Raw genomic sequence first — 22,231 nt, forward strand, 5'->3', positions numbered from 1 at the left:
ATATATATATATATATATATATATATATATATATATATATATATATATATATATATATATATATATATATATATTTACATTGGGGAGGATAAAGTAGGAAGTCATAGTACAATATTCTTTAAAGTAGCAGTGGTTCCAAGATTAGCAGTAGACAAACTTAGTGGCATGTGCTAACTGAGTCAATAGTCAGTTCATGATGAATTCAAACAGTTACATTTGCAACTCTTAACCTTTTAACATGCTAATACACAGTCATAGCTCAGTTCTGCTGTCACATCAGGTAGATCACATGAAGCTGAATGAAGATTAAACACCCATTAACATATGCTGCTGTGTGCATTATTAGTGCAGCTATAATAGAAGTTAACCATAAAATGATTTGTACTTTTTTTTCGTGTGTGTGTGTGTGTGTGTGTGTGTGTGTGTGTGTGTGTGTGTGTGTGTGTGTGTGTGTGTGTGTGTGTGCACATGTGTGCGCGTGCGTGTGTGCATGCATGTGTGCGTGTGTGTGCGTGTGGAATAGCCATTTTATCATATACATACTACTTAGCTGTATGTATGGATGACTGTTTTGTCATTGTATGCGTGGCAAGAATATATTAAGCCTTTGCCTGTGATGGTGTGTGGTGTATGCCAGTTGATTTGGATGTGTTGGTATTTGGTTAGTCACAATTTTGTATATTATCTTTTTCTGTCATGATTTGTGTGTGCTTGAAGCATTAGTCTTGCTTCTTGTTGACATCATTACATTGTGTGCATGCTGACAGTGTTGCTTTTGTGCATACTTGCATGCTTTATGAATGTGAATTTTAGTTGTAAGCAGCTTCCACATGCTTTCTAGTTGTACATACACAACATTTTCTCAGTCCCTGGTCTTCGTTAAGCTGTTTGCTTTATTATAGATTTTTATTTTATTCATGTATTTATTTACTGAGGTGGTGGTTGCAACTAACATAAGCTGGACTCATTTTTTGGGTAAGCTGATTAGTGAGTGGTCAGCTGGTGTTGGTGTTTGTTCATCTCAACCTTGCGTGTGCCATCACTAACCTCTCACCCTGTTTGGGGTCAATAAGCCTGTATTCATCTTGAGTAAGTATTCTTTTTTGACCTTACATAGATAACTTTAAGTAAAAATATGCAAGTATAACATGTAGTTACTAACCAATTAAAACCACTGAGTATTGCTTACAAACTTAATATCACTAGATTATATATAATTTACTTATTAGATAACAGAAAAATGCTTTTCAGCAGTAAAATACTGGGAGAATATCAAGTAATGATGGTGAAATGAGCAAGGAGTCTTATATTGAATGGAAGTTATTGCAAATACTTGACTAAGTTAAAAAATGAATGTTTTAACAACATTCCAAATATTTTTCATGCATACTGTACTTATATTTAAGAGGCTTATTACACTCACCTCATTACAAAGATGTTTTGAATATTAAAACAATACAATTATATATATATATATATATATATATATATATATATATATATATATATATATATATATATATATATATATATATATATATATATATATATATTTGTGTATAAGTGCTTCACTTGATAAATTATTATGCTTTTTTTTTCTTTTTTTCTTTTTTAGGCAGCAAAAATCTCACTAAAGCAAGATATGTAAATATAGACTCAAAATAGGGATTCCTAACAAAGCTGTATGTTTAAGCCATGTGCACCAGTGCTGTATAGTATTATAAGTAGGCTACATGTTCCGTATGTATTGTACACATGTTTTTATCATCAGGAACTGTCTTGTTTAGTGTCAATGAGTCACATCTTTTTTTTTTTTTTTTTTTTTTTTTGAGAGAGAGAGAGAGAGAGAGAGAGAGAGAGAGAGAGAGAGAGAAAGAAAGAGAGAAAAATATCACCAACTAGCATGCCTGACAGGGACGACGTGGTGAGTCTGGAAGGGCAGCAGCACAAGGACTACCAGGGCGGCCTGGACCAAAAGGAGAGCCTGGCAATGTGGGGCCTTCAGGAGAAAAAGGTGAGGCATCACATCCTGTTGAGCTCCATCCTGCACAGGGAACAACAGTATGGGTGTGTAGATGTACACTGCCACAAGATAGGTTGCTTTACTCATGGTGTGCTGTATATCTCTTAATAGCATTAACATATATCTGCAACACCCAAGCTCTGCACATCATGTGTTAGTGTCATATATATATATATATATATATATATATATATATATATATATATATATATATATATATATATATATATATATATATATATATATATATATATATATATATATATATATATATATATATATATATATATATATATATATATATATATATATATATATATATATATATATATATATATTGTGTGTGTGTGTAATATAATAGGTAAATTTTGAGTTACAGAAGAGGTGAGCAGGGATACAGCAGAGTTTTTTTCTTCATTTACTACTAGCACAATGTTTTACCTCCTCAGAAGGCATCTTCAGTCTAAGAGACATAGATGAATTTAATAAACTAATCCAAAATACATATACAACATAAAGATAAAAGACACTAACCCATAAGGGGTACAGCAACCTGCATAAAAACAAAATAGGTGTACAGAATCACTAGAGTATTTACATATATCTACAGCAGCATATCTTTTTTCAGGAGAGAAAGGGTCCATGGGCATACAGGGCCCTAAGGGAGAGTTGGGCCCACGAGGACCCCCAGGGGTAGATGGTATCCATGGGGAGTCTGGTCCACAGGGGCCACCAGGATTGCCAGGTGCACTGGGCCCCAAGGGAGAGAAGGGTGAATATGGAGACATTGGTCCTCCAGGCCTGATGGGACCACCAGGCTTGCCAGGACCTCCGGTGAGTTGTGGGTGGTGGTCAGTGTCAGCATGTAGGGGGGAGGTGGAGAATTTACCTTTATGTTGTGCAGAGAATGTCATTATCTTTTAGATCAGTTTGCTTCTTTATGGACAAGTTGAGATAAAATTTGTGATTGTATAAAATTTCTAGTCTGAGAGTTTCCATCTCTCTACCCTTATACCTTTTAGTGTTATTTTATGGAGCATGGGAAATATGGTTCTATCTCAGGAATAATCTGTGTTGCAGTGCATATGTAACACAAAATATTATTTTTTTGTTACCCTGAGTATGTTACTCAAGTTCATTGCAAAAACTGTGTTATATTAATATCTAATGCAATATTGCAAATGAGTGATGAGCAACACATGCTTGCTTCTCTTTCAGGGTCTGCCAGGCCTCAAGGGTGATAAGGGTGACAAGGGAGACTCAGTAAGTACTTGCCTCATGTTTGCTCTGTATCAACAAGACTTGAGCTGGACCCTGTCTCAAAAACTTAAATATTTGAGTTTCCTTGCATATTTTTAGTTGAAAATAAACCTATTTTAGTATAATAACTATGTATTTATTATATTTTAATCATGCTATTATATCTTAGGATTTTTAAAGTAGCATCCAATATAATTCTCATCTATTCCTTGCATTGTTTTTCAGAAACTGAAAAAGCTCAGAAGAAGACAGGTGAGTTGTCCATGTGTCTGTTTATACTTTGGCAGTTGCTTAGTACAGTATTTCATTCATAGCTTGATATATTAGAGAAATGTAATATATATATATATATATATATATATATATATATATATATATATATATATATATATATATATATATATATATATATATATATATATATATATATATATATATATACACACTGCACAGTACTTTTTTGAAGATTTAGATACCTAATGATGAAACATTAAACTCATAAGCTTTATTTTTACACATGAATAGACAAATAAGTTGTCATGAAATAGAATTAAATCATGTATGAACATTCATTCCTAACATATCCTTTTTTGTGATAGTAGTTTCTATTGCCACAGGGTGATTCCAGCAGGATCTGGACGGAGGTGCCAGGGGAGGTGGTGAGTGCCTCATCATCTTGTGGGTGAAACATATATACACTGTATGATTTATTGTGATACATAAGTATACATTATATGATATTTTGAAAAGAAAAGGTGATACCTGTGTTTGTGGCAGATCATGGGTCCTCCAGGTCCACCTGGGCCAACCGGTGCCCCAGGCCTGCAGGGACCTCCAGGCATCAAGGGAGGCAGGGGCAAGGATGGCACCAAGGGAGAGCCAGTAAGTTGCCTGGTAGGAATGTCATACTCTCTTTCAGGTGGTGTGCTGTTGATCTGTATTGGAATTTTGATATCAGAAGAATTCAGTCTAAGTCAGTGTTGTTCAGTGGTGGCTCATATTATAAATAAACTCATCTGTTTCATTAGTAATATTTTAGGGAAAGTTATACTAGAATTCATTGATTCAGTGCCATCCTGAGTGTTGCATTCAGTTTTGCTTCCCATATTGCAAAAACAATAAGAAAAGTTTGATAATATGTGGAAGGTTGACAAAAATTACTCCAGAGCTGAGAAATAGATCTGATAAAGGAAGACTGAGAGAGCTATAGTTACTTGTTCAGTCAGTCAACACATGAGATTGAGTGCCCTAATAAAAGTGAAGGTGGGGCGTACACTATAGCTCTGTGTGGCCTTGGCAGTCATTTAAAATATTCATAGAATTAGATATTATTGTTGCTCAAGATTATTTCACAGTTGATTGATCAGACTTACTAGAGATGTGACAACTTTATAGTAGGTGGTAAAACCAAATACTTAGCAGAGCATGTCTGGAATTCTTTATCCTCAAAGATCATTGATAGGATGATGACTACAGCTTTTCAAGAACATATTTGACAGATACTTAGACTCTAATCTGCAACTAATATTTTATATGTTATTGTACTTGTAGGTTACATATTCAGATTTCCTCTATGATTTTATGAAATAGGTAGCTTTAGTATGTAGTTTTATGCCTGGGTATATATTCAAATATCCTACACCTACATGCACAGCCTTAGATAGCACTTGTAACCTTGTCCAACAGTATGAGCTGTCACATTTTTCCTGTCAGCAGTCCCAAAGAGGACCAGGCATTTGTGGAGTGGAGGTTTGGAGAGAAAATACTTTAACACTTTCTGGGAAAAAAAATAATTATAGGCATAGCTACACCATCTGGCAATACTGTGGTAAAATTTTACATCTTTATTATGACTATTTTCCAAGTTATGGATTTAAACATGACCCTCTACTCTGCATTTTCTTCATGCAGTATAGTATTTGTGTTCTTTCTATAACAAAAGATACGTAATATATCTTGATGAAACTCATTGAACATAGCTCTATTTGGCAACTCAGATTACCTATTGTCTTGGGCAATATCCAAGCAGAATAAATACTGTAGTGAGCTATGAGGCTTAGAAGAGAGAGGATGTGTGTGTCTTGCTTTTCATCTATACTTCACCACCAGTTTCTCAACACTATTTGCCTACAAGAGTACACTAAGGGGATATCAAAAGACCTCATTTATCAGCATGAAGGAGAAAACTTTCTGTTGACAAGAAGAAAAATTAAGAGAATAAGCAAAGAAAAAATATCAAAGATTGCATGACATGACACCAAAGTCATATTTCACTTCTTGCTACACATGCACCACCCAGATGCCCCATCTCTGTCTCAGAAGGCAGTGGTTGAAAATCCTTCAGAAAACTTTGCATCTCCAGGACAAGGATCACAAAAGACATTCAGTGAGCAAGAGCACACTAAGATCCAAGAAGAACCAATAATGGATACCACAGGATATGCTGCAGTGAAATTTTAATGGAGAACCTGGTGGCAAAGAGGAGCTTAAACAACTCTGACATTCTCTTGAAAGAGATTATACTTAAAAAAGTTTTTAAGGGGGCTTAGGAACCTGAAATAACAACATTATGACTTTCAGTGAGATGTGTGTGCTTGTAATAAGGAAAACTATAAATATTTTTCTGGTGTAAAAAAAAATCAAAATAAATAAATAAATAACTATAGAAAAATGTAGCAAATGACATACAGACCTCTCTTTGGAGATTATGGGGAGGTCCCTTGTTCAGAGGCTCCATCACTGCCCATCCTTGTGATGCCATCTTGGTGCATCATGGAAATGCAGAGGAATTGATCTAAAGGAGGGATAGATTGGCTGCAAGAGACTTTTGCAAGGAGTCAAACCTCTGCTAGAACACCACAGAAATGTGATTTCATCACCTCCACCAATCAGGCCAAGATGATCACCAAAGCCCAACTGGATTTTTATCAGGCTTGAGTGTCCTTTCATTACAAATACCAGATAAAGGATGATTCTTATGTCCATCCCACCAATAGCTTGCTACATTTCAAGAGTAGTGATCATTCTTCTATCATTCCTGTAAGATTTGCATACAACTTTTGTATGATGAATGAGATTAGAGTAAACCCTCTCTAATTTTGAACAGTTGGGGGACAACCCCTGTCAAGCTATATGAATATCCAGATTATTCAAAGATGTAAATATGTTGCCTGTGACTGGCCATGTGCACTCCCGCTCTCAATAAAAATATGGGGTTTCACTTCTGTCTCTGTCCTTGCACACCACCACTCATTAAAACGTGTTTACTTTACAAAAATGACATATACAAAAATGACATAATATTGTAAAAACATACTTAATCATGCAGATAAACATAATCATGCACAGTTATCTGAAGTAAAGTACAGTATAATTCCAGTGAATGAAAAATGGTGAGAGAGAGAGAGAGAGAGAGAGAGACCTGTCCATTAGAGTAGTACGGGTTCAACTGTGTGGGCATGTGTGGGTGGTTGTACGTGATGCACCATCTCTTGTTTTAATAACACCATCTGGATTCTGGCCTGAATCTTCTGATAACCCAGATGTTCTTCTGGATTTTGTATAAGTATCTGTGGCCCAGAAAGCATCTGGGTTATTCATTATCCTAGGTAGATACAAGTATCCAAATTAAAAGAGCACCTACTGTACTTCATTTTTACTAAGCATAGTTGGAGGGAGAAGTGGGTAGGAAGTAACCATTTCTTTTATCATCCAATATTTCTTGCTTAACATTGGACACTGTAGCTTGTCATAAATGGCTTTCTAAGGACAAGTGTATCTCCAGCTGTTTGTCCTTTTTTAATCATTGTGGGACACTTTTTTCAATTTTTTTATGTTTTGTAAAAATATTGCCACCATTTCCTTTGATGATAATGTTATTTTTTAAGAATTCATCACACATTTTCATAAATATTATCAAAACTTAAAAATTAAATTTAATTACTTTTTAAATATGAAATGTAAAATATACCATGCTTTTTTAACAGTGTCATTATTACCTTGCAGGGTGCCAAAGGTGACAAAGGTGACCCAGGACCCATGGGGCTACCTGGACCAATGGGGCTGCGGGGCGAGACAGGCCGGGCAGGGGAGACAGGCAAGCCAGGGCCAGCGGTAGGTGTCCAGCAGGTCCTCTTCTGGGTGTGATCCCATGTGAGGCACTAACTTTGATCAGGCCTTCACTTTGCGAATGCTATGCTGCCACGTAGCTTGTGAAAAATCATTTAAAAAAATTACTCCTATGAGAAATTTTAGCTTTCTGAAACACTTTATATTTGAAGCTATCATTATTAAATCTATGAGGTTTTAAGTGAACTGCTTTCAAGCTAAGTGCCTGAGTAACCATTCCTGTGTGGCTCAAGGAGATAAAAGTGTTAACATTGGGTTCTACAGTCATATATCCTTTGTCAGTATATTAAGTGTATTTGCTAAAGAAAACTCATAACTAATTGTATTTGTGTATTTTTTACAGAGATGATAGAGGTGTCTTGAAATAATACAATCAAGGATAGATTTATCTTTAAACTTTATGATGTAAATTAACAATATAAAAATTTCAAGCTTTTACAGTTTTCTGCATAGTGTTTCACCAGTAAAAAGGTATTTAGAAGAATGCCTGCATTTGATGACAAAGCATAAAGATCTGCAGTGATGAATTTCTTGGGGAATCTGTGATGCATGATGCTTTCAGTAATTAAGGAATGAGGCAGAAAAGATATTACTATTTATAATGGATGCCATGAGAACATAGCAGCTGAACATCTTTGATTCCACATTTATTGACCCAGAGATTTCTTATGGAGGATTTGACTGTGTTCTAAAATACTGCTTGGTAGCAAATGAAGATTTTTACATCATCAAGCTATTACATCATTTGAAAAATGTTATGAGCATTGATAACATCACACAATTATATATATATATATATATATATATATATATATATATATATATATATATATATATATATATATATATATATATATATATATATATATATATATATATATATATATATTTTTTTTTTTTTTTTTTTTTTTTTTTAATAGGAACTACATGCTTTTCATTTTTTTTTTTACAAAAAAAAAAGAAAAAACTTCTGTTCCTTGGCAACTTGGCACACGATGCATCAAGTGTCATTGAGACTTGCTAGTTTGTGTGTGTGTGTGTGTGTGTGTGCATGCGTGCATGCATGCACACAGCTTGTTCCTTGTCTCCTGTCTAACTCTTGCATTATAAAAGAAATCTAAAAGAATAGAAAAATCACTATACAGTCTTCTGCAAAACTGCAAGTTTTACATGTTTCTTCTAACTCATAAAAGTTTGACAGACATTTTTTATATAATTAATAATTTTCTGTACCTGTGAGGAAGACACCCAAGTAAAAGCAGAATGCAGGAAAGCAGATCACTAGTAAATTAATCTGGCCACATACAGTATTTCAAGTTACTCATGATGATTAGCATCCAGAATTTTGTAGGACAATTATTACAGCATGTTAGCATTTTGTGGCATACATGTATTGTTATGTCCATCACTGAGTGGTGATCTCCAAGTAGTTACCACAATGAAGACCAGTGTTTAAGATGCAACAGTCTACTTTTACTGTAGCCATTATTTTATTTATTTTATATATTTATTTTTTTATGTTCAATATAATATGCTTCTTGTTTCTATCAGTCTACTGCATATGTGTGATGCCTCATTTCCTGCAAGCAGTACCTCAGAAAATGTGACCATGACAGAAAGTTCCCTGCCATACCTTTCCATTTACTGTCCTTTTAGTTCTTCCATTGCTCTTTCATTAACACTGCCAAATTAATTAATAGAATTATGTAAAATGTAACCTGTAGGTGTATTCTTGAACCATTATAATTCTTACATTGTACTTAGAGATACATTTTATTTTATGTTCCAAAGAGATCTGCCAAATCAAGTTTACAGTATGTAGTATTTGTCATCCAGAAAGGAGTAAAACATACTAAACTGTTATGCTTAACTAGTTCTTTTCATTTTGATGACATATTTGCAACTGACACAAAATATTTTCTATGTCAGCTGAATAGTATTTGGTTGTGACTAACTGTAGGGCTTTACTAAATTTTAGTCTTACTATGGAAGGCATAATTCTGCCTTGCTGGAAAAAATTTTCCTTAACTCCCAGGAGCAAGGTTGTATGTGGGCCTACTGCCAAGTAAAAAATTCATCTATATGTAGACTTAGCCAGCCATCAGCCATTCATCTACATATAGTTTCCCCACACATAAGCATTCTAGACTGATGACTGTATATAGATTATGCCACAAATTTGAAGATGTGTGATGTTTTTAAACAGACTCAGCCATAAATCTGAATATCATGAAGTCTATCAATGACTTGTCACAATCTTGTGTGTTGCCTGTCTACCTGAGCAAGTCTGGGATATCAAGTAACAAATTATGTGAATTATCTTATTAGCAGAAAGGTAGCACTTACATATGAGATACCTTTTGGAGAAAAATGTAAATACCTGGGCCATTTTTGAGGTAACACCAGATAGTATTATTTTGACCCTTCCTCTATTCATCAGCAAAGTTGGACACATCAAAACTGCTGCAGCAATAAGGCTAAAAGTCACACAAAAGAAATTTGGGAACACAATCTGTGCTGCAGTCCCCATGTCTCACTCAGGCCAGGGGATTTATTTAAGATGCATTCTCACTAAATGCCATGCAACATTTGGTAGCCATGCACACTACTTGGCTTTCAGATTGCTTGTGTTATTTTCAACTGGGGTGTCTAGGACAGATGCAATGCTAAGTACATGATCCTTATAATATTATAGGTATAGCATCGGGGATCACTTGACCAGTGATTTTTTAGAGTATGGTTTCCCTTGTGCATGTGCTCAAGTATCCCAAGGCAACCAGCTGCTGCCACTCACCCTGCAGTCTTCCTTCTGCCTGAAACAGGTGTGGATGTCATAGGATGGTTGGTGGTACAGATTCTTTGGAGCAACTTATTGAAGAAGTACATAAGTATCCATGTTTTTATGACATGACCTCATAGGAATATCAGGATGCAGTACATACATAAAGGGACAGCTGTTTTCAGAAAATTTCAAGAACTCTTAATGAATTATGAGTTTTGCCTTTTCTTTTGGTTCTGAAGTAAGAGAGATATTATTGTTTTTTTGTTGCAGAAATTACATTGCCAAAATAAAAAGAATTATATTTTTTTTGTTTTTGTAAATATTAATAAAAACCATGTGTTCTGCACTATTAACATGGTATTAACCATGAATTTCTCATCAGTTTGAATCTTCAAGTAGATCTCTATCTTCTGATGGTTCAAGATACACAGACTTAAATCACAGTTTTTGACATTTAAAAAAGAATGGTGCTTACATCAGATATCCAGTCAGGGCTGCATTCATACCCTGTTACACCATATTGTAGTCACATGAGAGGGAATACCTGTGTAGAGATGTGCCAACAAATAATCCTACTTTGAAACTTCTACATATATTTTTTTTTTGGTGGTTAATTAAAACATGAAAACATACTTGGTTAGATTTGCACTTCTGTATTACTTTTCTTTTCTTCACTCCAGCTGTGCCTGTCATCCAACATTAGTAATGTGGCATAAAATTTAACTTATCCCCAGTGTGTAAAGTGAATCATTGCAATTGTTTTATGCATTTCGGGTTTCTTTTTAATGATTTTGTTGCTCTCTTTATTCTGTCATTTAGAATCTGACCAACACCACCTCCATTTTTACTGAACATTGTGTCTCCAGGAATGTTATGTCACACATGCATCATGGTTTACCTTGCCTCTTTACCTTTCAGTTTTAAATATGTTTTAATTTCTCGGAATTTCCTTCCAAGAGAATTACATTTTCATAGCCACAATTTACCAATATAAATATTCTTTGTTTCTACAGGGTGCACCTGGTTTGGATGGTATGAAGGTAAGTTTATAGTTTTATTACTTTATTTTTTATTTTATTTATTTTTTTTTTAATGAGTAATTTTGTGTGAATGTAAGCATATTGAGTAAAGGCATAGTATTCAAGAATATGTGGTTATCTAATGCTTTTAATGGCTGATGCTTGTGTATATATTCACAGGGAACAGCTTTGTGGGTCATTTATAGCTGAGAGTGAGGGCTTATGTAGCACATGATGCTGACTGGAGTGGGTTTGTTACTGTATTGCTGATCCAGGGTGTGTTTCTTGGCAGGGTGCACGAGGAGAGATTGGCAGGAAGGGTGAGAGAGGGGATCCAGGACTGCCAGTAAGTCATTGCCAGATTTGCTTCTGATTCTCTGTAGGAGATGTTGGATCCTTTTGAATCTAATGTAGAATCCTTCACTATAATTGCTGCTTAGAATATAACACTTTCAACCTTGTACTATATAGTTTTGCTTACATGTGCTTTTTAATTTTGTAGTGTAGTTTTATAAGCTTATAGTGCATGTTTTAAAAAGGTAGTTAAGTTTTCTATGGTCACTAACAGTATACCAAGTAATATCATTTAGCAAATGGTGAAGGTTCCTGAGAGGCTCAGTGCTGGGCCAGACAACACGACAGCAACACCACAGCAGTGAGTGGCCTCCTGCGGGGTCTATGTGGTGACAGGAACTGTGCTCTAAATCTACAGGAATGCATGACATGTAGAATCTCAAGTTGTCACATTTTATCTTTGCTGTACTTGTGTTCCATACTCGTGGTAACTTGCCTCATGAAATTAATTTTGTTCTGAGTATAGTAATTGTTTCCATTGAATATTTGTTGAATTTATGTACATAGGAATGTTTCACATTTTGCCATTACTTCTTTATTCTTTGCTTAATAAATCAACTTCATTAACAAAACATCAGTGCATATTTCTTTGTTTCTTGTAAGCCACACATATTCTTTTATTCATTGTGTATTGTAAGCTTACAAATACATACCAATAGTTGTCTTTCAACTTATTGCTCAAAATTCATATTTACAGTACATATACAGCTCCCAACTCTGAACTTTTTTTCTTCCTCAGGCTTAGAATTTTCTTTGAGCTTTCTTACTTCCATCTTATATTCCCATTGTAAGGCTTAGGGCTCATGGACTACACAGTGGCTAGTTGTCCTGCATTACATGCCAAAAAAAAAAAAAAAAAACTACAGAGCACTAAAAATTCTAACAGTGCTAATTACCAAAGCCAGGTATGCACATTGCTTCCTCTTTTCACACCTGCTGACCTTGTAAAATATGGAACATCTCACTATAAATCAGAGAAAAACTTGCATGTGGGCCAACCTAGTAGTTGACGAGACAAGTCAGTGGGTACGTTGGTTCGTCAAGTGTTTTAGCATGCCTCTGTAGGACTGTGAGTGGCCCTCTCCTGCTCCTAACCTGCAGTGCCCCAGCAGTGTTGTGGTGTGACTAATGTGTACCGTCTTCTGCTTCAGGGCACCGACGGCATTCCAGGGGTGGAGGTACTAACACTGTGCTCTAGTAAAGCCCTGCATGCCTGCACCCACCACCCTGCTCCTCACTGACTGTTGTTGTCATTAGCCTTCACTTGTTCTGCATCGTAAAATAAAGAGTAAATGGATCTTTTTGTTTATATTTAAATTACTAATTTTATTGATTTTGGAGTGTCGAGTCAGACAATTGATAATGAGGAGAATTTTGTTTAATTATCCTCTCTTCTTCCCAACAGGGTCCAAAAGGAGAGAAGGGAATGAAAGGAGAGAGGGTAAGTCTTATAAATATTTGTAGTATGTTCTTATACCTTTTTTATTTTTTTTAATCATATTTGTAATATTGTCTTTATGAACAAAACCATCAAGTGTTCCCACCAATATCACTACAGTCATGTACATTATCATCATAACAAGGGTCCTCCTAGGTGTTTCTCAGAGTTCTTGTGTTTACCCATAATGCAGTTTGAGTTTTTATCTTAAGCTTTGTGCAGACTTCTTAGTTACATTCTTGGTAGGCATGAATGAAAGTTATCCATGAGAACTCTTTTTCTTCTCTTATTATGAAGCAAACTCTTCATATAGATTTAACAATGCTCAGTCTCATGAAATGGTCACCTAAGACTGAAGGCTTTGTAATGGTTAGTTGCATAAAAAGCTTTGCAAGGTCCTTTGTGCTTGCAGTATGCTTGCCAGGGCAAAACAATAGTCCTGAAACTATCTGAGGTGGGATCAGGTCAGGCATTAGGTCACCACATGGGTTTGTCAGTCTACACCCAGACAACCCATAGAGTTGCCATGCAGCATTACAACTTTTCTTGGAATCAAGGAGTGTGCAACATTAGTGGGTGCAATTTTCACCATGTTCTGATTGGGGTATAATGACATATTGTATTTAGGATGTGCTGAAGACACTCTATCTACAACCAAGCAGTGATTCTTTTATATTGATCTGAACTGGAATAAAACAAACCACCTGTTTATAAAACATTATGGCAGTTATTAATCTAGCATTTGTCATTAAACTTGCTTCACTTTCCTATACACTTTCAACATGGCTCTGCCCATTTCCACATCTACTATAATTTAATTTCTCTGGCATCCTTACATAATCTGTACAACCATATACTGAACAATTCTGCTTTGCAGTGCAAGCCACAAATAATTTTATCTTCATCATTTAACATGATCCACATTGTTCCAGTAGTCCAGCCATAAACCATATTTACACCATAGATTTTATTGCCTTGAGCTTCATAAGGCTATAACCTAATTTGCTGACAATACTTAGACATGATATCCTTTAGAAAGAATTTTGTAGGATTACTTCGTGAGATGACATTAATGGTTATTGGTTATGTCAGGGTCGGCGGGGCAGGCGGGGCAAGTCAGGACCTAAAGGGGAGATGGGAGTGCCTGGTTTGGATGCTCCATGCCCCACTGGTGCTGATGGGCTGCCCCTCCCTGGCTGTGGCTGGCGGCCTGGACAGGTAAGTACGTCTGTGTACAGGTCATGAGCCACAGCTCTTTTTTTTTTTTTTTTTTTTGTGTGTGTGTGTGTGTGTGTGTGTGTATTTTGGTTTGTGTGTGTACTGCATATGGGACAGAACTTTGCCAGGGGTCAGTGAGGTTGTATTCATGAGAAGTAACTATGAGTAATAGATTTCTACATATCTAAAGCTGGCATGGCCAATTCTCTTGCTTTTGAGATTTTTACCTCAGGTAGTCTGCAATTGGGATGTAAGGATCATCTGTTGGCACTGGGGCTTGTGGTTTTAGAATGTGGTGAGTGATATGCAGAGTGACCAAGTACAGTAACGATGGATTAACCAAATATTATCTTTCTCCTACTTTGCAAAAAAAAAAATAAGAAAGCAATAGCTAGTATGAGATTGAAAGGTATATAGTTTACATTCATCTTTCTTCTGTTAAGCACCAGGTTTTCAAATCTTTAAGTGTTCTTCAGAATTAAATAAAAGGGAAGAATTACAAAGCTCTGAAAGCCTTCCCTACTCTCATGTGGCAAATCTAGCCAAAGTGTCACTTTCAGTTTATCACTTGCTGCATAATGGCTAAGGACCTTTTATTTAAAACTGCATGTATTTTGGCAACATAATGCATACAAGACTGTCATTTTAGATGGGATACATTACATGATACTTGGTGGTAAATAAAATGTTAAAAATTATACCATATACTCAACTAAAGTTTAAAAGACTTTAGAATACTTTGGGATACAATGGTTCATATTTATTGATAAGTGTAAATCATTCTCTAGAATTATAGATCCTAGGCAAAAGCTATGCATGTAGCAGGATATAAGTGTGATTCCTGTCATCATTTGATCTTACCTGCTCACAGACATTTTCTTATAAGATAATTAGATATGCTAAGTATATCATCACTGACTTGAAGATAGACTAGTATAATGTGAGATGTTATTTATCAAAAGCTATGGGAACATTTATTCTTTCATATCTTAAATTATATAAAATGGTTAGTGTTGCTTTCCTTTGGCCTTGAATGTTACTTCTGCAACTGGAGGAGATGATCCTAGCCTAGCCAGACATTGACCCACCACCCTAGGGATCCAATAAGAGCCATGTCCCGCTCACCCAACCACAGAGTAAGAACATTATCCGGCCCATTGGTGTGGGGCTTGGCCTTGGCTTGGGAGGACCACCCTTAGACGTGTTCCCCCTCGAGGCCCCAGTTCCCCAGGCCACCACCCCTCCTCATGAGGACTATGAGGAAGACTATGAGGAGGAGGAGGAGGAAGATGCGTTGAAATGAGGCCTGCACTAACCCACTAACTCACACTGCATCTGCCCCCTTTGTGAGTGAGCCCGTGAGTTGTGCACCTTGACTCCTCTGTGGTCAGCTGTATCAGTGTGTCTAGTGTGTAGGTTGTGTGTTGTGTTTTGTGCTCCATAGGCTCTGATTATTGTCTGTGTTGGTAATCTAAGATGTTGATTCTCAAACAATAACAAGTTCAAGATGAAGCAATGCATAAAGATACTGATTTGCTAATTTAATGGAAATATTGAGGTATTTCTTTAATTATCTAATGAGTGATCATGATTAGCTAGTTGCTCATATATATATATATATATATATATATATATATATATATATATATATATATATATATATATATATATATATATATATATATATATATATATATATATATATATATATATATATATATATAACTTAGAAATTCAGTAATGGTATTGTTGCTTCAAAACCACAGAAGTTAGTATAAGTGTCAAGGTGATGCTCTCCAGTGCTGCTCACCAGATGGAGCTTTACTTCACCTACTGTCAAACTGCTTACTCCAGTGCCTTTACTTCTGTTGCTTCCACTTCTAAATGTAATCCACTCTATGCAGCACCATTCAAAAGATTTAGTAATTCAGTGTTGGAGAAAATTGTGGTATTTTAAGCAGATCTGCATGATTAGCTGTCTTAACAGAACAGCCTGAACACTTAGTATTTGCATGAGTAAATTTACTCAGAGTATTTCATTGCTGTATTGCATAAAACAACAGGTTTAGTGGTCTCCACAAGGATGTAAAGTAGCCCATGTTTACCTTGACATGTACACTGTTAGTGTTCTTTTTATGAACTAAATTAGAGGGAAGATGACTGCAACTGTCAATAGTCTTTCTCAGCATTATCTAAACAAAGCCTGGTTTCTTTGTGCAGTACAAATCAGAAAACACCTGTAACTTGGAAAGTTAATGATAAAATGATAAAAGAGCATGTGAGCTAAGAGGTTGAGACTACATATGACTATATATACTGAAAGGTATGGATGCAGACACTTTCACTGCAGTCATTCACAAAGAGGTACTTATGGGAAAGAAAATTTGTCAGAGGTAGATAGATGAGTCATATGAATATGTTTGTTGCATGGATTAAATGACAGCCATCTCAGATGATGATTGTAAATTCAAATATCAGTGAGACAGTTAATTCCAAATGTCACAATTTTTGTTGAAAAGAAAAACATATTTTGAAATAAATTATCTTTAAGATAGCACTGGTAAATGATAATGAGAAAATAATTAGTGTTGTAAACTCCAACCAAAGGTAGAAGGAGTAAACTAATGAAGATGGCAACTATTTTCAGAGCTATGAGGAACTGTTCAGCCGTCACTAACCTCAGCCGGGTGGGTCCAGGAGATGCCTGCACTGCATCACCACATGACACCAAGGGATACCCACCCCATCTTGTTTACTCACTAGGCAATAAACCTTATAGATTCTGAAGTATGACAAGTTTTTCATGAAGGGCCAGCAGTGTAGAGCGCTGGGCCAATCCCAGCTGCTGCAGCCTCGTGTAGTGTGTCTCCTGCCACTCTGAATTACAGTCTTTTGTTGAAGTGAACCCATAAACATTTTGGGAACAGTGCCAGCCACAAGCATAGTGTAAATAGTGTACAGAAGTTTCTACTGTCCTTGGTCCACAGTGACTTGTGTATAGTGAGTTTCTCTCTTTTTTGTGTTCCTCTATGAGCTACATCAATAAATCTTTAGCAGTGACCTACAGTTGCAGTGTTGATGAGACTCTATCAGTGCAGTGACTTGCTGGTGCAATCTTGGTGAGTCTTTAAATAAAACCTGCAATTGTAATGTTGTAGAGTTCAGCAATTATTTATAATTGCAATATTATTGTCTTCACTGATGACTCACATTTGCAACTTTGTCTCTAGTGATGAGCTCTGGTTGCAGGACAGAAAAAATGAAAATAAGTTTGAGTTTCATCACATTGCCAACAACATAAGGCCAAATATATTTTACTTCTGGGAAAGGCTTTGAAATATGTGAAACATTCACTCATATCAGTTTTGTTTTAGTAAAAACATATTTTGAAGTAGTGTTACTGAAATAATTTTATCTGAATTTATCAGAAGTACAAGAAAAATTATGATAATGATGTGTAAATTCTTAGATCTGACAAAAGTTATACTGCCTCTTTAGACTTTGTTGGTGTGCAGAGTACATGTTTTAAGCAACACATGACACATCAGCAGATGTGTAACCTTTCTATAGACTGAAGATATGTATGTAGTTATGCAAGAAAAGTGTGTAGTAATATAATATTATCTTACTCAAGTGGAAAAGGTGAAGCATATCATATTAACAGATCTTACAATGTTGATTTTAAATTAGGAATTTTTTCTGTCAGAAATTTACATCATTTATTTAACAATAATTATTAATTTATTATTGACCAAATGACATTGTAAATTACTCATAATGTTTTCAGTTTTATTATTTTTTGTAGTATTTGAATAGCTTGATGGAGTGTAGAGGAGCCATGACCACAGTGTAGTGTTATGTGTTGCTTTCTGGCATGACCAGCAGCCTCTGTGACAACATTGGGGGAAAGGGCAAAGTGTAACTGGTGGGGATTCTAACTATACAGTCATTCATCTGTTATCAAACCTCATCAGGATCTACACTGGGTAGAATACATATCTTAAACATGAATGTCTGCATTGTTTCCAAGTTTTTTTTTTTTTTTTATACAAAGAATTTGCATCACAGGAGGGAAAAATTGTGTATAACTCAGCACCCCAGACTACCTCAGAACTGCTGCCAGACAGATCAGTTTAAAACTTGCCAAACTAAGTAGTGAAGGAGTGACATTGTCATCAACTAATGAACATGCTATTCTTATTTGGAAGTACAAAATTACATTAATCTTAAAATCGTTTGCTTATATATTTACTATTTTTTTCTAGCTCAAGATATACCTTTGGATTTCTGGCCACTAATTTGTATTCAAGTATTCATGTAATCTTTAATTTATTGCAACAAACACCCACAAATGAAGACTGCCATGAGGATCTAGTGTCTGCTACATCCATAATGCTCTGGTTGTCTTTTATAGTTTTGTTTTTATCTGATCTCAAAGGTTCATATCCAGGGAGGGAGTCATGCTGATCTTTGCCTTTCAAGCACTCACACTAAGACCTAATTTCAAGTAGTATTAGTTCAGGTTCTCTTATTCACTGCTAAAACACTATACATCTCAATTGCACTCTGTTTAGTATTGTAGAAATTTTATTCTCCTTGAAGATTTTTTTTCTTACTTAATAATGAATATTTCAATAAGTAATCACATGCACACTATGCAGTAGGTAGGCATCAGAGTCCAGTAAGCATTGTATAGAACTCCAGTGCAGTGGTCCACCACACTCAAGGGAACTTTTGGAGGCAGATAACAGGTGAATGACTGATATATGTGAGGAGACTTTTTTGGTTTTATGTATTGTTAATTAATTATTATAATATACTGTAAATTGGGTGTGTTTTCAGCATACAGTTAATTAAAAAAAAAAAATTTAGTATGAGAAGTATAAAATGAAAATCTGATATTCAGAAGTTTTGTTGCATAAGTGGACATGCAATAGGACGTGAGTGGATGAACAAATATCAAGATGAGTCTTTAAACTAATCAAGACGAACGCTGGAGTTTATAGTACTACATATATCTCAGTGTCGGTGAAGAGAGCTATTAATGATGCTTAAAATTGTATTGATTTTTAACTCAGGATGAAAGCTTCCAGTAGTTAATTTTCTTAAGGATTGTATTATAAGGACATATCCTCTAAACTCCTTTGAAGAGTAACTTTGTGACATATTAACCTCTGAATGTGTACTAAATTAGCAATATGATATTTTACACCACATAATTTCAGGCTGGTGTGGAGTGGAGGCAGGAGATGGAGGGGGTTTAGTGGTTCCATGAGTAGCTGCATCCAGACCTCCTTGTTCCTCATGTCCTCCTGATAGGAATAATTTCTGTGCATTCAGTAAAAGTTAAGTGGCTAGAACAGACACTCATTACCTCAGAATGTCATTGCAGTAGGTAATGCTCAGTTCCTCATGCTAGTATCTTTGTGCAAAGTGATTCTGGTAGCCTGAGTGCTGTCCTGTTGCTGTGTGTTTGTATAAATGAAACCTTCTCACTTGTTTAGGGTATAATACATGACAGGTTTTTTGATGTACATATTGATTCCCTCCAGAGCATTTTGCATGTGTCTGTAGTTCATCTTGGTAAGGACATGGAAGAATGCATTGTTTTTATTATTTTTTTAGTGGTACGTGTCAGACTAATATATGAAGTGCTTGTCATCATAGTTACCACATGTTTTCCTTGGCATTCTTCTAGTCAGAGAATCTTTATGGCATATCTCATGTAAGTCTGCCAGACACCAGCTGTTCTCCCACCCACCACATTGTTATATTGCCTCCTCATGTGTGTAGCTTCAGGCTCTGATCCTCCTCTCCTGTGTACCTTACAGACAAATATCAATCTTCTTGTAGTATTGTGTTTCAGAAATCTTTTTCTTTCCATCAAGGAAATAAGAGTGATTGCTTATTTCATATGTTGCCTTCATCTTTCATAAACAAATTTCCCATTAAAGTACATTAATTTTTTTTGTAAGCAGTGTATATTTATTTTTATTATGGTTTCTTTATGTTTGTAAGAAGAGCCTTACTGGCCCACTCTGGTGTCACCCTCATGAGTCCAGCAGCAGTAGACCGGCCCATCCCCACCTCACCAAGGAGCACATGTAGTAACTGGTGGTGACTTATGTTCAGTGGTAAGATCATGGTTTTGATACAAGATTTCATTAGTGCAAAAGTATAGAATAAGGACTTTTATTATGTTAGACATTCTCTTTAGAATACAACTGTACAGAAGCATGATCAGCAAACTTGTCCTTTCACCTAGTTAGAGTAAATAATTCAAAGTTGACAAAAATTGTTATGTCAGATTAATTTTCTTTTGAGCAACAGAAGGAATTATGTTATGAGAAAATGTTGGATTTCAACTCGAGATGAGCTGACAACCAAAAGACGTGAATGTTATCCTATAGGAGTAAGCTTACCAAGTGCTCAGACCTGTACAGTCTCTCCAGTAGCCACACATGTACCTCGATGCAATTGACTATTTGGATGACTCAGTTCAGACATCAGTCACAATCAAAAAAAAAAAAAAAAAAAGATGAAAAACAAAAGGAAAAACCAGAGTAATTCATAAAATGAGCTTCCCCTTCACTGTGGTGAGGCCCCTCTGCTGCCACACACCAGTAGCGATGGTGGTAGTGGTGGTGGTGGTAGCAAGAGGCTCCATGTAAAGGGGAAGGAAACTCCACCTAAATGGACACTACAGCTTCAGTTTTTTATAACCCTCCAGTCTTGTAGTGTTTTAAGACGAGGCTGGAGTACTGTAAAGCTAGTAAGTTATGAAATAAAATATGTGTATGATTGTGTTATGAGATCAATTCTTTCCACCTCAGATTATCAATATAGGCATTCCTTATTTCAGAAACTGAATACCTGCATTACTGAATGCTATTATTCATTTAATTTTGTTCTTATTCTTCTAAATCCTGCATAGCCTGGAAATGAATTTATATTGCTTAGTTTACTACAGTTTATATTGTAATTCACACCACATTTTTTTTTTCAATTGGTGACTCATTATCAGCATTGCTTCAAGAGCTTAACGACCACTTTATTTCTCATTCTTGTATAAAATAATTCACTGTACTTACAGCCATTTCAGGCTTATTTCTTTTCTAATTTTTCAAGGCTTTAAGGACAACACATGCACTTTTAGATGCGATTGCGCTGCACTGCCGCACAGCTGAATCACGCCATGAATGTGACGACAAAGTACGCACACTCACACAGCTCTAGGCCATGCGACCGGAATAAATAAATGTTTTCCAGTGTTTTCAATACCCATAGTTTAGTGCTATGCCCTTGGAAGACAGCAATCACGGAACTCTCTCTCTCTCTCTCTCTCTCTCTCTCTCTCTCTCTCTCTCTCTCTCTCTCTCTCTCTCTCTCTCTCTCTCTCTCTCTCTCTCTCTCTATATATATATATATATATATATATATATATATATATATATATATATATATATAATATATATATAAATGTGGTGTAAAGCCCATTTTCGTTGTGTCTACACAGCCTTTGACCACTCAAAGGGTCATGGAGTATAAATATACTAAACAGCAAAGAACAACCGAATCATGTCCATTTTTAGTGCAGTATACAATGATTCACAGCACTAAAACAATGTATGGAGTCTTTATAAGCATCTACGAGAAAGAGAAAGGCATAAAAAAAATTTGCAATTTCTAGCTAGTGCAATGCTTGCAGATGGCTGTAGAACAAGAAAAGATGTTTCAGCGTGGTTAGTGATTAAAGAAAGACACGTCAAATAGGTACTGATGAGTCGGTCAGTCTTATCTGATAACGCTTTGAATGGAGATTTAATACAATGATGTACACACAGAGGCGCTGTCTTTGCGAATCGCAAAACAAAATTGTCCTCACTCAACATGCACGTGTGACTTAGTCGGGCCTGACGGGCCTGCAAAAATAATTAATTAAACACACAATTTAAATAACAGCCCTCTCCAGTCTCCGTTCTTTTGGAGTCAGAATCAAGCCCCTTTGA

The 22,231-nt window shown here is 35.7% G+C and overlaps 1 protein-coding gene across 1 annotated transcript in view; it reads left to right on the forward strand.

The window, feature by feature from the left end:
* Positions 1 to 21,498, forward strand: part of LOC135104551 (collagen alpha chain CG42342-like) — a 108,019-nt gene extending 86,521 nt beyond the window's left edge. The window contains exons 10-23 of the mRNA XM_064012126.1: positions 1,915 to 2,014; positions 2,652 to 2,857; positions 3,242 to 3,286; positions 3,509 to 3,535; positions 3,901 to 3,942; positions 4,061 to 4,165; positions 7,289 to 7,396; positions 11,207 to 11,233; positions 11,505 to 11,558; positions 12,718 to 12,744; positions 12,972 to 13,007; positions 14,097 to 14,222; positions 15,358 to 15,568; positions 16,870 to 21,498. Coding sequence (XP_063868196.1) covers positions 1,915 to 2,014; positions 2,652 to 2,857; positions 3,242 to 3,286; positions 3,509 to 3,535; positions 3,901 to 3,942; positions 4,061 to 4,165; positions 7,289 to 7,396; positions 11,207 to 11,233; positions 11,505 to 11,558; positions 12,718 to 12,744; positions 12,972 to 13,007; positions 14,097 to 14,222; positions 15,358 to 15,525 — 1,071 coding nt within the window. The 3' untranslated portion in view covers positions 15,526 to 15,568; positions 16,870 to 21,498. The remainder of the gene's footprint in view (positions 1 to 1,914; positions 2,015 to 2,651; positions 2,858 to 3,241; positions 3,287 to 3,508; positions 3,536 to 3,900; positions 3,943 to 4,060; positions 4,166 to 7,288; positions 7,397 to 11,206; positions 11,234 to 11,504; positions 11,559 to 12,717; positions 12,745 to 12,971; positions 13,008 to 14,096; positions 14,223 to 15,357; positions 15,569 to 16,869) is intronic.
* Positions 21,499 to 22,231: the final 733 nt, after the last annotated feature.

This window comes from Scylla paramamosain, chromosome 10, assembly GCF_035594125.1.
Source record: "Scylla paramamosain isolate STU-SP2022 chromosome 10, ASM3559412v1, whole genome shotgun sequence".
Classification (NCBI taxonomy): domain Eukaryota; kingdom Metazoa; phylum Arthropoda; class Malacostraca; order Decapoda; family Portunidae; genus Scylla; species Scylla paramamosain.